At 52.0% G+C, this 13,308-nt stretch overlaps 1 protein-coding gene across 1 annotated transcript in view; it reads left to right on the top strand.

Annotated features, from left to right (window-relative positions):
• Positions 1-13,308, top strand: part of LOC131585928 (dynein axonemal heavy chain 9-like) — an 89,019-nt gene that overhangs the window by 8,051 nt on the left and 67,660 nt on the right. Inside the window, exons 5-7 of the mRNA XM_058852587.1 lie at positions 3,519-3,779; positions 6,093-6,518; positions 10,024-10,143. Coding sequence (XP_058708570.1) covers positions 3,519-3,779; positions 6,093-6,518; positions 10,024-10,143 — 807 coding nt within the window. The remainder of the gene's footprint in view (positions 1-3,518; positions 3,780-6,092; positions 6,519-10,023; positions 10,144-13,308) is intronic.

Below are 13,308 nucleotides of genomic sequence, written 5' to 3' on the forward strand. Positions count from 1 at the left end.
ACACAGGTTTACATTTTTTCCCTTGTACACAAGAATATTGTTTTACTCTCTCTTCTGCAGGAAAGTTTCAAGGATTTTAGCCCTTAATATCATGACTTATTCCAGAGGCTGTTTTGTGCAGACAGGCCTTTACCAATATATATGCCCACCCTCTGCTAAAAAACTCTCTATAGGTATTTTTAAATTAAGGTGGAGGGTTTTGGTCCCTGGCTGTGCCTTAGCTCTGAGGACTGGTGCTCACCCCTGGCATTCCCCTGGCAAGTTAAGGATGAGGTTTGTGTATTTCTGTGGGCTCAGAGAGGCCCCAGCACCAGGGGCTGCTCTATCATAGCTGCAGGTGTTCTTTAACTTTGCTGTTCCTGTTTCAAAGTAACCTCTCTGCCTCCTTTTCCTGTGGTCCCCTCTGCCTCTATCCCTTTTTTTTAATCCTTTCCTTTGGAGATTTGGACACCTTGATGCTGTTGGCCAACTTTCCTCCTCCAGCCATGTTTTACAACCACCCCTCCCTGTGGACAGCGGCATCCTCAGTCCTGGGGGAAGCTGAAGCCTCCTTCCTGTTAGGAGATAATGGATTGGGAAGATGTGTGGCATGAGTCATTTGTTTTTCAGAGTGCTGTGTGCCACCAAGAGGTCAGCACCCATTGCTGAGTAATTCTGAGGATGGCTGTGGTTGATATTGCATCACTGGATTCCAGATTCCAGCCTGGCTGCTGCTATCAATTAATCGCTGACCTTTTGATGTATTTTGTGTTCTTGAAACAAGGCAGGGACAATCAGATAAAATGAGTCTTCTGGGAGCCTGCCCTCCAGGTTTTCTTCTCTTTAATAATTTTTCTCATGCTGTTCTGCTTGTAGGCAAGGGCTTCTCCCTTCCTTTCCCTGATGAAGTCACAGCACATTACCCTTGAATTTCTCATTTGCTTTGCTCTTTCCCTTTCCACCTCACATTACTAATTGCTTATCAGATCATTCTGCATTCAGGAAGCTGCTCACAAGTTTCTCACAGAATCACAGAATTCTTTGGGTTGGAAGGGATCTTAAAGAGCATTCTTTTCCACCCCCTGCCACAGCAGGGACATGTTCCACTGTCCCAGGCTGCTCCAAACCCTGTCCAGCCTGGCCTTGGGCACTGCCAGGGATCCAGGGGCAGCCCCAGCTGCTCTGGGCACCCTCCCAGGGAAGGATTTTTTCCTGGTAGTCAACCTAGCCCTGCCCTCCTTCAGTTTGAAGTCCTTTCCCCTTGTCCTGTCACTGCAGGCCCTTGCAAACAGTCCTTCTGCAGCGTTCTTGCTTTTTTAAAATCCTGACAAAGTAATTTTCCCTTCCATTGCTGTGCGCTTGGCAGGGCATCATCTGTTACCCAGGGCTGAGCTTACACCTGCCCTTTGTGCTGCTGTTGAGTGCCCGTGGATTTTAATCCCCTGCTTGTTTTGTCCTGGCCGTGTAAAGCCCTGCAGCTCCCGTCTGTGTGTGCATCCAGCACACAAAAGCTATTTCTGGGCAGAAGGTCACAGCCATATCAGCCATCAGCAGAGCCCATCTCAACTCAGCCCCCAGAGACTGAACAAGGAGCTGCTGCTGGCTCTGTCACAGGAAGGGATTATGTGAGCCTGGATTTACAGCCCTGCCTTTGTCCTGGGGAGAGCAGTCCCACAGAGCCAGCCAGCAGGGGATGGAGATGGATGGAGGGCGTGTGGAGAGTCCTGAAAAACAGCTCCCCACGTGAAGCCAATGCCAAATGTCAACAGCTTCATCTTATGGACTGCAGGCTGTGCTCTCCCTTCTGGTATCAAAATGGGTATTGCCAAAACCAGTCTGGCTTCCCTGCCTGTGAGTGTTTTTGTGTGGGTAAAGATGTACCCCAGGAGCTCTAAGCAAACCTTTATGAGCCTAAGAGCAGGCAGTAAAAGCCTCTGTGGTCTGCCCAGAGTGTGGGTAAATTCACTGAAATGGGGATTTCAGCAGGAGGTTTTCTGTCTGCAGGAGCCTGTGTGAGCCTCCCCCCGTGCAGGAGCTGCTGAGGGCTCCTGTGTGTGGGCAGGGTGTGAGGAGTGGCCACCACGGCCGTGCTGGTGGCCTCCTGGCTGCCAGCTCAAGGGGATGTCCCCTCTCAGGCTCATCCGATTTCACATTTAAACCCCCTTGGCCCTCGGAGCTCTGCCAAGGGCTGGACCTGTCAGCAGACCTCAACTGCAATCTTTCTGGGGTGAAAAATGATGTTGGGCAGGAATTGTTCCCTGGCAGGGTGGGGAGGGCTGGCACAGGGTGCCCAGAGCAGCTGGCGCTGCCCCTGGATCCCTGGCAGTGCCCAAGGCCAGGCTGGACACTGGGGCTGGAGCAGCCTGGGACAGGGGAAGGTGTCCCTGGATGATCTTTAAGGTCTCCTCCAACACAAACCATTCCATATCTCTGTGATTCCTGCAGGACTCATGGTCTCAGAGCAGGTGCTGGCCCTGTCCCATGCCTGGAGCCCCCAGGCTGGAGGGGTGGGGAGGGCAGAGTGTGCCAGGGTCAGCAGGAGGCTCAGGGAGCTCCTGGGGCACAGGTCTTGCTCCAAACCACCTTGTGCCTGCTGGCAAGGGTGAGAAGCTGAAGTGTGGCTGAATTGCAGCCTTGTCACCTCTCCAGCAAGGCACAGCACCCACACACCTCTGCTCAGGGGATGTGACATCAGAGCTCGTGCCCAAAGCTGATGGCTTTGTGTTTTCAGTGATCTCCTGCTGTGTGGTGGGGCTCCTGGGCTGTATGAAACCATCCCAAGGACATCTGAAATGTGCTTCCTCCTACTTCCCACTGGGCCCTGGCCAGAGCAGTGTCTGTGTTACCTCAGTCCCTCTGTCTGGGCCAGCTCCCAGAGCTGTGCCTGCTGCTGGAGCTGGGCTCTGATGGGCTCCTCCCTGCCTCCTGCCCTGTGTGGGTCACACCCACGAGCAAAGGGACAGCAGGCTCTTGCCAACAGCTGGAAATGTTCCCCTCACTGCCAGTGATGCCTGGAGAGGCTCCTGGAGCAGAGGCTGGGCAGGGTTAAAGGAATAAAGCAGGGATTTATTAAAAGCCCTTCCAAGGATGCACCTTGGGCACTGCAAGAGCCCGGCCGTGGCTGCACCCAGGATGGGCCCTGGCTCAGGAGTTTCACTCTTGGATCAGTTCTGCTCCATTTCCAGCTTGGGGTGAATTGTGCAATTGCAGCTGCAGGTGATGCAGTCCCATCCTCCCAGCTTGCTCTCCTCAATTCCCTGCTGGTTGCACTTTTTGGGCCTGGAGCTGCAGCGCTGTCCTTGGTTGTGGGGCTGGAGAAGGATTGTTGTGTGTGCCTGAGCTGTGAGGAGACCTTGCTGACACTTTGTGTGGAGTTCAGAGTTAGGTACCAGTGCAGGGCAGAACCTGGAGAATGTCACAGCTGAAACTGAGGCATCAGCAGGATGTGCTGGCAGCCAGGCCCTCCCTGCTGCGCTGGGAGCCTGTGCTGGGCACTGAGGAGCAGGCAGGGCAGTCCTGATCCCATCTCTGCCCTGCAGGTGGATGAGCTGAAGGCCAAGCTGGCAGCCCAAGAGGTGGAGCTGAAGCAGAAGAATGAGGATGCTGACAAGCTGATCCAGGTGGTGGGGGTGGAGACAGAGAAGGTGAGCAGGAAGAAGGCGGTGGCTGATGAGGAGGAGAAGAAGGTGGCCCTCATCACCCAGGAGGTCGAGCAGAAGCAGAAGGACTGTGAGGAGGACCTGGCCAAGGCTGAGCCTGCCCTGGCAGCTGCCCAGGCTGCTCTCAACACCCTCAACAAGGTAGGGTGAGGATTCCCAGTGTTTTTCCTCCACACTGTGGGAGAAGCTGTGTCACTGATGGCCCAAGTTCTGGGCATTGTATTGTCCCTCCTCCAGCTTCCTCCCTGCTGGTGCTTCAGTGTTTAAAGAAAGGTTGGATGTGGCACTCAGTGCCGGGGTTTAGCTGATGAGGAGGTGTTGGGTCATAGGTTGGACTTGCTGATCTCAAAGATCTTTTCCAACCTGGTTAATTCTGTGGTTCTGGGGTTCCTGGTGGAACTTGGAGCACCCACGAGGCTGCACCATGTTCTCCTTTGCTCATTGCCATGGAGAGGAGCAGACAAAGCTGGCCCAAAGGAAGATGCCAGTGGTGTGATCAGGAGATAAGCACTGCTCTGAATGCAGGAGATTGGTTTTGGGAGGCCTTCCTGTGCCTTGGAGGGTTTGTCCTTCAAGGGTGCTCCAGGGGTTCCCATTGGATGTGGCACTCAGTGCTGTGGTTTAGTTGATGAGGTGGTGTTAGGTCAGAAGTTGGACTTGATGATCTCAAAGGTCTTTTCCAACCTGGTTCTTTCTGTGGTTCTGATGTGCCTGAGAGATGGACCTGCAATTTGTTTTGGTCTGCAGTTCCTGCAGTGTCCTGGGGCAGCATCATCCCACTGCACACAGCTGGAACACCACAGCTGGAAACTCCCCAATCACAGCAAGGCCTCAAACCAGGGCTCAGTCCTGCTGGGGGACAGGAAAGCACCTTGGAGCCATGCAGAATGGGGTTTCTCTTGGATTGGCTTTTGGAAAGGAGGTAGCTTTGCTGCAGACACCTGTGCTCTGCATTTCCTTCGTGGGAGGGAAAGGACTGTGCAAAAGGAAAATTGTTTGTCTCTCCATTAGTGCCAGGCTCGTGCTGGAGCTGTAGAATCTCTCATTAGGCAAAGATGGGGGAAATGCTGGGATTTTCTCCAGGGAACTGTAAAGCAGCAGTGGCAGAGCAGTGGAAGCCATGTTCTCCTTTCCCTGCTGACTGGAGATGTATCAGAGAGCCCAACCTGCTCCCTGACATGAATAATCAACAATGTTTATGTGTGCTTGTACAGTTTCTGCCCAGTTATCTCAGCCATCTTCCTTGGACTGCAGGGTTATATACGACACTGACAAGGAGCACAGAGAGTAGAAAAAGCTTTGGAGTAGAATCCAATAATAAATCCATATAGTCAGTGAGGATGTGGATCTGTGGACATTTCTGTGATGGTGTCACCTGCCAGTGCAAAAGAAGAGCAGCCATGGCCATGGGGACGTGTCCAGGCTGTTTCCTCCTCACAGGCTGCACTTTGAACCCACTCCTGGTTTTGTGCTGGGAGGATTATCATTGTGATGCTTTAAATAATCCCTCCTAGTGCCTCCAGAACTCTCCAGAACACTGCTCTCAGGAGAGCTGGCCCTGCTCAGCCTTGCCAGGGTTCATTCTCTGTGTTCCTGACAGTTTAAACTTTCATTTTCCTTTTTTTTTTTTTTTTTCCCATGTGAGCCAAGAAGTGACCATGGGCTGGCTCAGCCTGGCTTTGGCTGTGTGGGTGGGACCTGCTGCAGCCCCTCTGTCCCCTGCTATGATGCCTTTTGCAGGGGCTGGTGGCAGTGAGAGTGACTGAGACAAAGCTATTTAAAGTGTTATGGAGAGATAAATCCATACCTATACGAGATAATTACATTTATATGGATGATAATTGAGGTAATTGTTATATGGACAATGATGAATGATGTGTGGTTGTGACAGACCCAGTGCAGAGCACCTGCAAAATAAAAAAAATGCAAAGCCAGGAGTGATAGAGAGTTTGAAAACTTGGGAAATCAGGAGTTAGAGACAAAAATGCCCTTTTGGTTCCTCCAGTGCTGCTGGCCCTGTGAGGGTGCCTGGGTTTCTCAGCAGCTGCATTCCCTGAACCCTGAGGGCTGCAGGATGTGGGAATCACAGGATGGCTTTGGCATCTCAGCTTGGGTAGAAGGGAAGCTCTGAAGGTTGTTTTAAAGGCCTGAGTGTTACTTCTATAGGTGTCATTCTTCTTTATCCCAATCCTCTGAGAGGGCAGAAAACCTCCTGCTCCCCCAGGAGCCTGGGGAGGAGCAGTGTGCTGTGCTGGCCCCAGGTGGGATGTCAGGAGCAGGGAATGGAGCAGGTGTGCTGCAAACATGCAGAGCAGAGATCTGCAGGCAGCACTGCTGGGGCTGAGAGGAGCCCAATTTATCAGATTGATAGCCTGGGAGCCTGACTCTATTAGTGGCAGAGTGAAAAGAAATCCCATTCATTTTTATCTAACAACCTTGTTTTCCTCTTTTCAGACCAATCTGACGGAGCTGAGGTCCTTTGGGTCACCTCCTTCTGCTGTCAGCAACGTCACCGCGGCCGTGATGGTGCTGACGGCCCCGGGAGGGAAGATCCCCAAGGACAGGAGCTGGAAAGCAGCCAAAGTGGCCATGGCAAGGGTAGATGGCTTCCTGGACTCCTTGATCAAATTCAACAAGGAGAACATCCACGAGAACTGCCTCAAAGCCCTCCAGCCCTATTTGCAAGACCCCAAGTTCAACCCTGAGTTTGTGGCCACCAAGTCCTCGGCGGCGGCCGGGCTGTGCTCGTGGGTGCTGAACATCGTGCGCTTCCACCACGTGTTCTGCGAGGTGCAGCCCAAGAGGCAGGCCCTGGACAGGGCCAATGCTGAGCTGGCAGCGGCCCAGGACAAGCTGGCCACTGTCAAGGCCAAAATTGCCGTGAGTGTCCTTGGAGGGACCCGTCCTGCTGGTCCCTGCCTGCGGGGAATCCTCTCCGTCGGTCAGAGCTGCTGCTCAGTACCCGTGTGCTAAAGCAGGGATGGGAATGCAAAGGCTTGGGGGTTGCAGGGTGTTCTCCCCCTCCTGTTGCACTGGCAGCCCTGAAACCCAGCCCTGGCCTGGGCTGAGCCCCAGCGTGGGCAGCAGGGAGGGGAGGGGGGTTCTGTCCCTGTGCTCAGGTCAGACCCCACCTGCAGAGCTGCCCCAGCCTGGGGAGAGCCCAGAGGAGGCTCCAGGGTGAGCAGAGGGGTGGAGCAGCTCTGCTGGGAGGAAAGGCTGGGAGAGCTGGGGGTGCTCACCTGGAGAAGGATCCAGGGAGAGCTCAGAGCCCCTTGCAGGGCCTGAAGGGGCTCCAGGAGAGCTGGAGAGGGACTGGGGACAAGGGATGGAGGGACAGGACACAGGGAATGGCTTCCCACTGAAAGAGGTTAAATTAAGTTTAGTTAAAGGGAAGGAACTGTTCCCTGGCAGGGTGGGCAGGCCCTGGCACAGGGTGCCCAGAGCAGCTGGGGCTGCCCCTGGATCCCTGGCAGTGCCCAAGGCCAGGCTGGAAAGGGCTTGGAGCCCCCTGGGCCAGGGGAAGGTGTCCCTGCCATGGCAGGGGGTGGAAAAGGCTGGTCTTTAAGATGCCTTCCAGCCCAGACCATTCTGTGACTCTGTGACAGAATATTGCTGCTTTCTGAATTTCCTCTGTTCTTCTCCAGCCTTGCTTGCACCCAAAGAGGAAGGCTAAATAGGAATCATTATTATTCCCACCTAATTTTTTTTTAAATGTAATTTACCTCTTCTCCTGGGTCCTGAGAAAACTCATTATCTCAAACAAGTGTTTGCCCAGTGCTCTGCACAGGGCAGGGGATGGGAACTGGGGCTGATTCAGTGCTGGGAGCACAGAGCTGGGCTGGCTGCACACTCAGTCCCTGGTTTTGCAGGATGACAACTGCTCTTGCAGGAGCCTCATTTGTCACGGCACAGCTCCCTGGCAGCACATCTTGGATGTTATTTGGGTTTTTGCTACTTAAAAAAAAATAAAAAAATATCCCTGAATAGAAGAAATTACAGCATGATTAAAAGTGCATTTTAGAGTGAGGCCTTTATCATTTTCCTTCAGAAAATTATCTCTATGTAAAAACACATCCTGCTTTATTCTGCTTTCCTCCCTGCTCCCTCCCAGCACAATACCTGCTAGGAACAGGAAGGGGAAGCAGCTGCTCCAGAACCTGTCTGGTTTTAGGAGGTTTTGGGATCTCTCTTTGGGAGTGGGATCCCCTCTGTGGCCGGGCTGGACCCGCAGCAGGGGCAGGGTCCCAGAGAGTGAGATCCCTCTGCTCCCCTCACCCTGTTAGAAAACACATCACTCTTTTGATGTTTTCAAGGGCTTATCATTCTTAAAATGCTTACTACACTTTTTAACTAAAAATACAAGAAAATGGTGCTGAACTCTCTGGTCGCCCCTTCCTGCTGCAGATGAAAGGAGGCACCTGAAGCAGGGATGGATTTAGAGGGCTTTGGTGTCTAATTCTCCCACCTCAGATGTGCTGGACACCTTTTTTCATCCCTTTATGCTGTTTTTTCCAAAGGTTTTTATGCCTGAGATGCCTTTTTTTTTCTCCTTTCAAAGGAGTGGGATTTTGTTAAAGAAAATTGCAATCTTTGGGGAGATTACTGGCACTCCTCTGGCATGCTCTTACAAAACTGCCTGGTTTAGGGGCCTTCTCCTCTCTGCAGACAGGGAATGATGCAGGGTAGCGTGGGATGGATGTGGAGGTATAGCCTTACTTATCTGGGATATCTTGGATAGCTTCACTGCTGTGTGCTGATTCATACCTGCTCTCAGCTGGGCCCCAAGCTGTCTTATACTCATTTTGATTAATAAATGAGAAAATTCCGATTGTCCAAAACATCAAGGACTTTCTGTCTTCTTTGCCTGCCTGGGAATTGAGTGCTCTGCACCTGGGGCTGCTGGAGGTGGGAGTGAGAGGCGTGTCCACAGCTGCACACATCTGTATTTGTGTGCCCCTGCTGGGGCCCTGCAAACCAGATATATGCATATATTCTATAGAATCTCAATGATCAGATCATGCTTTTATACTGGGATATGGTATATATGAACCTTTGTAGGCTCGTACATCCACAGGGACAGAAACTTTTTGTGTTATTGTTCCAAGGCAGGTCAAGGAGAGGCTGCTTTGTGTTTGCCAGTATCCAGGAGAGCTGCAGAGATCTCTAATATAATCCTTTTTCATTTTCAGGTTTGTTTCTAGTGTGTAACTCAATGTTAAAGTGATTTACAAGCAGTTTAGCCTTAAGCAGTCTGCATTGGGTACAGATAAAATCAATTATTACTTCTCTTATCAGAAGTGAAATGCTCCAAGTGCTTGTGGGAGCTGTTGGTTTGGTTTAGATCCGAGTGTGAACGCTCTGTCTGAGCAAAAGGCTCTCCAGTTTTTTGTGCAGCTGCTTTGGCCTCTTCCTGCCCCTCCCAGCCCATGGCCCCACCTCACTGGGGGCTCCTGGCACATTCTCTCAGGACAGAGCCCTTCAATTCAAGGTCAGATTCCTTGCTGGGAGTGTGTGAGGGCATGGCTTGGAGATGGTTCAGCAGAACTCCAGGAGTCCCCTGGGGAATTGAGCACACTTGGGGAACCAGTAGAGCCTCAAGGACTGGTCAGAGACAAGGGGCTGTAGCATCAGGAAATATCAGATTTGGGTTCCTCAGGTGCCTGCTCATTGCTCAGCCAGAGCACTCATCATCAGGGCTCAGCCAGAAGCCCCAAATAAATTAATTTTGTGTGTCCTTTGCCTCTGCCTGTGCCAAGGGCGTGAGCTCCAAGCAGTGGCACAGCCCAGCCCTGCTCTGTTCTGTGCTGGCTCCTGGTGCCAGCCCTGGCTGGATCGGCTGGGCTGGAGCTTGGCCAGCTCTGGACAAAGGTTTGCCTCAGGATCACAGGATCCCAGAATGGTTTGGGCTGGAAAGGATCACAAAGCCCAGCCAGTGCCACCCCTGCCATGGCAGGGACACCTTCCCCTGTCCCAGGCTGCTCCAGCCCCAATGTCCAGCCTGGCCTTGGGCACTGCCAGGGATCCAGGGGCAGCCCCAGCTGCTCTGGGCACCTGTGCCAGCCCTCCCCACCCTGCCAGGGAATAATTCCTGCCCAGTATCCCATCCATTCCTGCCCTCAGGGCCATTCCCTGTGTCCTGTTCCTCCACCCCTTGTCCCTCTCCAGCTCTCCTGGAGTCCTTTTAGGTACCGGAAGGGGCTCTGAGCTCTCCATGGAGCCTTCTGCTGTCCAGGTTGGACACCCCCAGCTCTCTCTGTCTCCAGAGCAGAGGGGCTCCAGTCCCTGGAGTGTCTTCATGGCCTTTTGGACTCCTCCAACAGCTCTGCATTGTTCCCAAGTTGTTAAACCCATGCTGTTCCTGACTTCTCCTGTTTTCCACCCGCAGCGCCTCAACGAGAACCTGGGCAAGCTCACGGCCAGGTTTGAGAAGGCCACGTCAGACAAACTGCAGTGCCAGCAGGAGGCTGCAGCCACAGCCTGCACCATCACCCTCGCCAACCGCCTGGTGAGTGCTGGCAGAGCGAGGGACACGGCCTGGGCTGGGCCCTGTGCACACAGCACATCCTCTCACGGTTTTGGAGATGTTTCCTGCACTGCAGCGAGTTCCAGCATGGAAAATGCTTTTGTTTCCATGTGCCAGGGCAGCTCTGCTCGTTCAAGTGCCTGGATCTGCTGCTGTCACAACTCTCGCCTCCTTCTTGGGGCTTAAGTGTGTGAGCAGGTACTGATGGGCCAAAGGATGTGAGTCAAAATTGGTATCATAAAAACAAAGGTGTGAACAGAGCTCTGCAGGTTCTGAAATCACAAGAATTGGAGTGAAAATTTCTCTAAAATCCTCAGTCTCCTCCAAGTCAGAATGCAAAATATTTAGAGGGGCCTACAAGGAACTGGAGAGGGATTTTGCATCAAGAACTGGAGTGACAAGACAAGGGAGAATGGATTCAGACTGAAAGAGGGGAAATTCAATTTAGATATATGAAAGAAATCATTCCCTGGGAGGGTGGGGAGGGCTGGCACAGGTGCCCAGAGCAGCTGGGGCTGCCTCTGGATCCCTGGCAGTGCCCAAGGCCAGGCTGGACAGGGCTTGGAGCAGCCTGGGACAGGGGAAGGTGTCCCTGCCATGGCAGGGATGGCTCTGGGTGGGCTTTGTGATCCCTTCCAGCCCAAACCATTCCATGGTTCTGTGATTGTGTGACACCACGTCCCAGACCATGCTGGTTACATCTCTTCACCACCCCATGCCATGGGAACAGCTCCCAGCCTCAACAATTCTATGATTTTACACTGTCAGCAATTGATCATTTCTATAATGTGGGCAAGGAGCTGCTTGCTCAGCCTCAGTGCTGTGCCCTGCACTCACCTCCCATGCCATCCTGGCTCTGATCTAGGAGCAGCACCTGGCAGCCCTCAGTGATGTGCAGCTCGTTTGGCATTCAGGATGTGTCACTGGTGTGGCTGTGGGTAGAAATGAGCTCCCAGACTTTGAAACAAACACGTCTGAGGTTGTGTAAAGAATGCAGCCGGACGTGGAGAGCGATGCTTTGGCTTGCCAAATGAACCTGGGGGATTGAGGCAAGCCCAGCTCTCACAGTGCCAGACTGGCATCTCATGAACGTCAGGTGGCCTCAGGAAGATGCTCCAGCATCCAGGGGACAGGATCTGTGCACCAGAAAGGGAGGCTGGCTGATGAGTGGTGTTTGTGAGTGGGTGTGTGCTAAGGCAGAGGAGGAAATTTAGTGATGACAAATGCTAAATAACGTGTGCAGGGAAAACAAACTGTAATCATGCAGTTACATGGATAGGGCCTAATTGCACTATTATCACTCACAGAAGAGCTCTTGGAGTTGTTGCGGAGAGTTCTCAGGAACAGCAGTGTGGCACTTGACAGGAGGAAAAAAGACAAATTGAATATTACTAATTGGTAGAAAAAACCTCAGGAAAGAGAAGTTAAGCGTCATTGTATTGGGTCTGTCATCCCACGTGTGGGCACCCTGTCTAAGCAGGCTGTGGGCAGCCTAGAAAAGCTACAACAAAGCACAGAAACTTCCTTCCATGTGAGGAGAGACATAATTGATTAGGGCTCTTCATTTTGGAAAAGGTGTGGAGGGGACAGATGTGACAGGAAAAATCACAACTGTTGTGCACAAGATGGGTGAAGAATGGTTGTGCACTCTCTGTCATTATCAAAGAGCCAAAGGTAATCCAAGGAGTAGCTTTTAATTTGCCTCTTGCCAAATAAAAAGAATTCCAATGACTTCTAGGACCTGAGGTAGGAGACACCTGAGATATCTTGAATGTATTAAAAGTGTCAGTAGTGTGTGATCTGAACAAAGGAGAAGAAAAGACCTCTGGGACCTAAGGAGATAAAAAATAACCTGAAAAAATTAATTAGGAGTATGGTAGCACCTCAGAGTTCCAGGAAAATCAGATCAATAAAGACTTCTTTGTTTTAGAGGGGCCGTGGGATTAATACGGGAGTTGACCTCAAGGAGACTGGAGGGAAGACCTATGGATGCTCCATCTATAAAAACTACAAAGGAAAGATGGAAGAACTGGACTCTGCCCTGTAACTGGAGTTGAGATTAAGGATAATTTATGTATGATCCTTAAAAGTGGCCAATAACTTAAAAGCAGTGCATTTTCAAGAAGTGGGATAAGATGAGATTCATGGGCTGAGACCAGGGCCTGTCCAGAACAAAGGAGGAGCAGGGCAGGTATAGCCTGGGCTGCCTGATCCTTGATGATTTCCAGCCTTCATTCCACTGTAAGGAATATAACTCTCTGCGAAAAGACAAACTTCCAAGAGTGAGAACGTAAAACTGGGAATTCCCTCAGCGTTGCTGTAGATGAAGTAAGTGGATGGTCGAGATATGGGAAGCACAGGAAGGGGATGAAGTTCAGTGATGCCAGATGCAGATACCTATGGGCTGAGAACAGATTGTTCACCCCTAAACCAGGAGTCCAATGCAGCAGCCAGGGAGGTTTGGATATGTTGGGTCAGGCTTTGCCCTCCACATGGTGCAGCCCTAGGAAAGGCAGCTGTGGTCCTAATCCTACCATGAGTATCTTTCCAGCAATGCAAAAGGGACATCAGCAGTCTGAGACCAGCAAAAGGCACTGGGGAACCTCTGCAGCTCTGTGAGGAGCTCATGTTTGTGCACAGCAGCTCGGCTGGGGCAGATCTGGGGACAGCTCTGAGGTCAGGTGGGGCAAAGAAAATCTGAGGCTTCTCTTTCTGCTCCTGGGAGGGGTCAAACTTCCCAGAAGCAGTTTTCCTTGATCCAAAGGGGCAGTTTTGGCAGGGCAGAAAGGTCATCAAAGCTATTTTTGCAGGTTCTTGTGCTCATCAGAATAAACTGCCCAGAGCAGCTGGGGCTACCCCTGGATCCCTGGTAGTGCCCAAGGCCAGGCATTGGGACTGGAGCAGCCTGGGCCAGGGGAAGGTGTCCCTGCCATGGCAGGGGTGGGATGGATGGGCTTTAAGGTCTCTTCCCACCCAAAGCAGTTGGTGATTCTGTGATTCCATGAATCAGAAATGAGCTGGTGTGTAGGAGGTCGCACGGCTCCGCAGTGATGATGCCAACTGTCTATAAAGAATTGTAAAAATGATCCCAAGTGATGGAGGGATGAAACACCAGGCAGATAAAGGTAATGTAAAGTACATTGGAGA

Source organism: Poecile atricapillus, chromosome 17 (assembly GCF_030490865.1).
Source record: "Poecile atricapillus isolate bPoeAtr1 chromosome 17, bPoeAtr1.hap1, whole genome shotgun sequence".
Lineage (NCBI taxonomy): Eukaryota > Metazoa > Chordata > Aves > Passeriformes > Paridae > Poecile > Poecile atricapillus.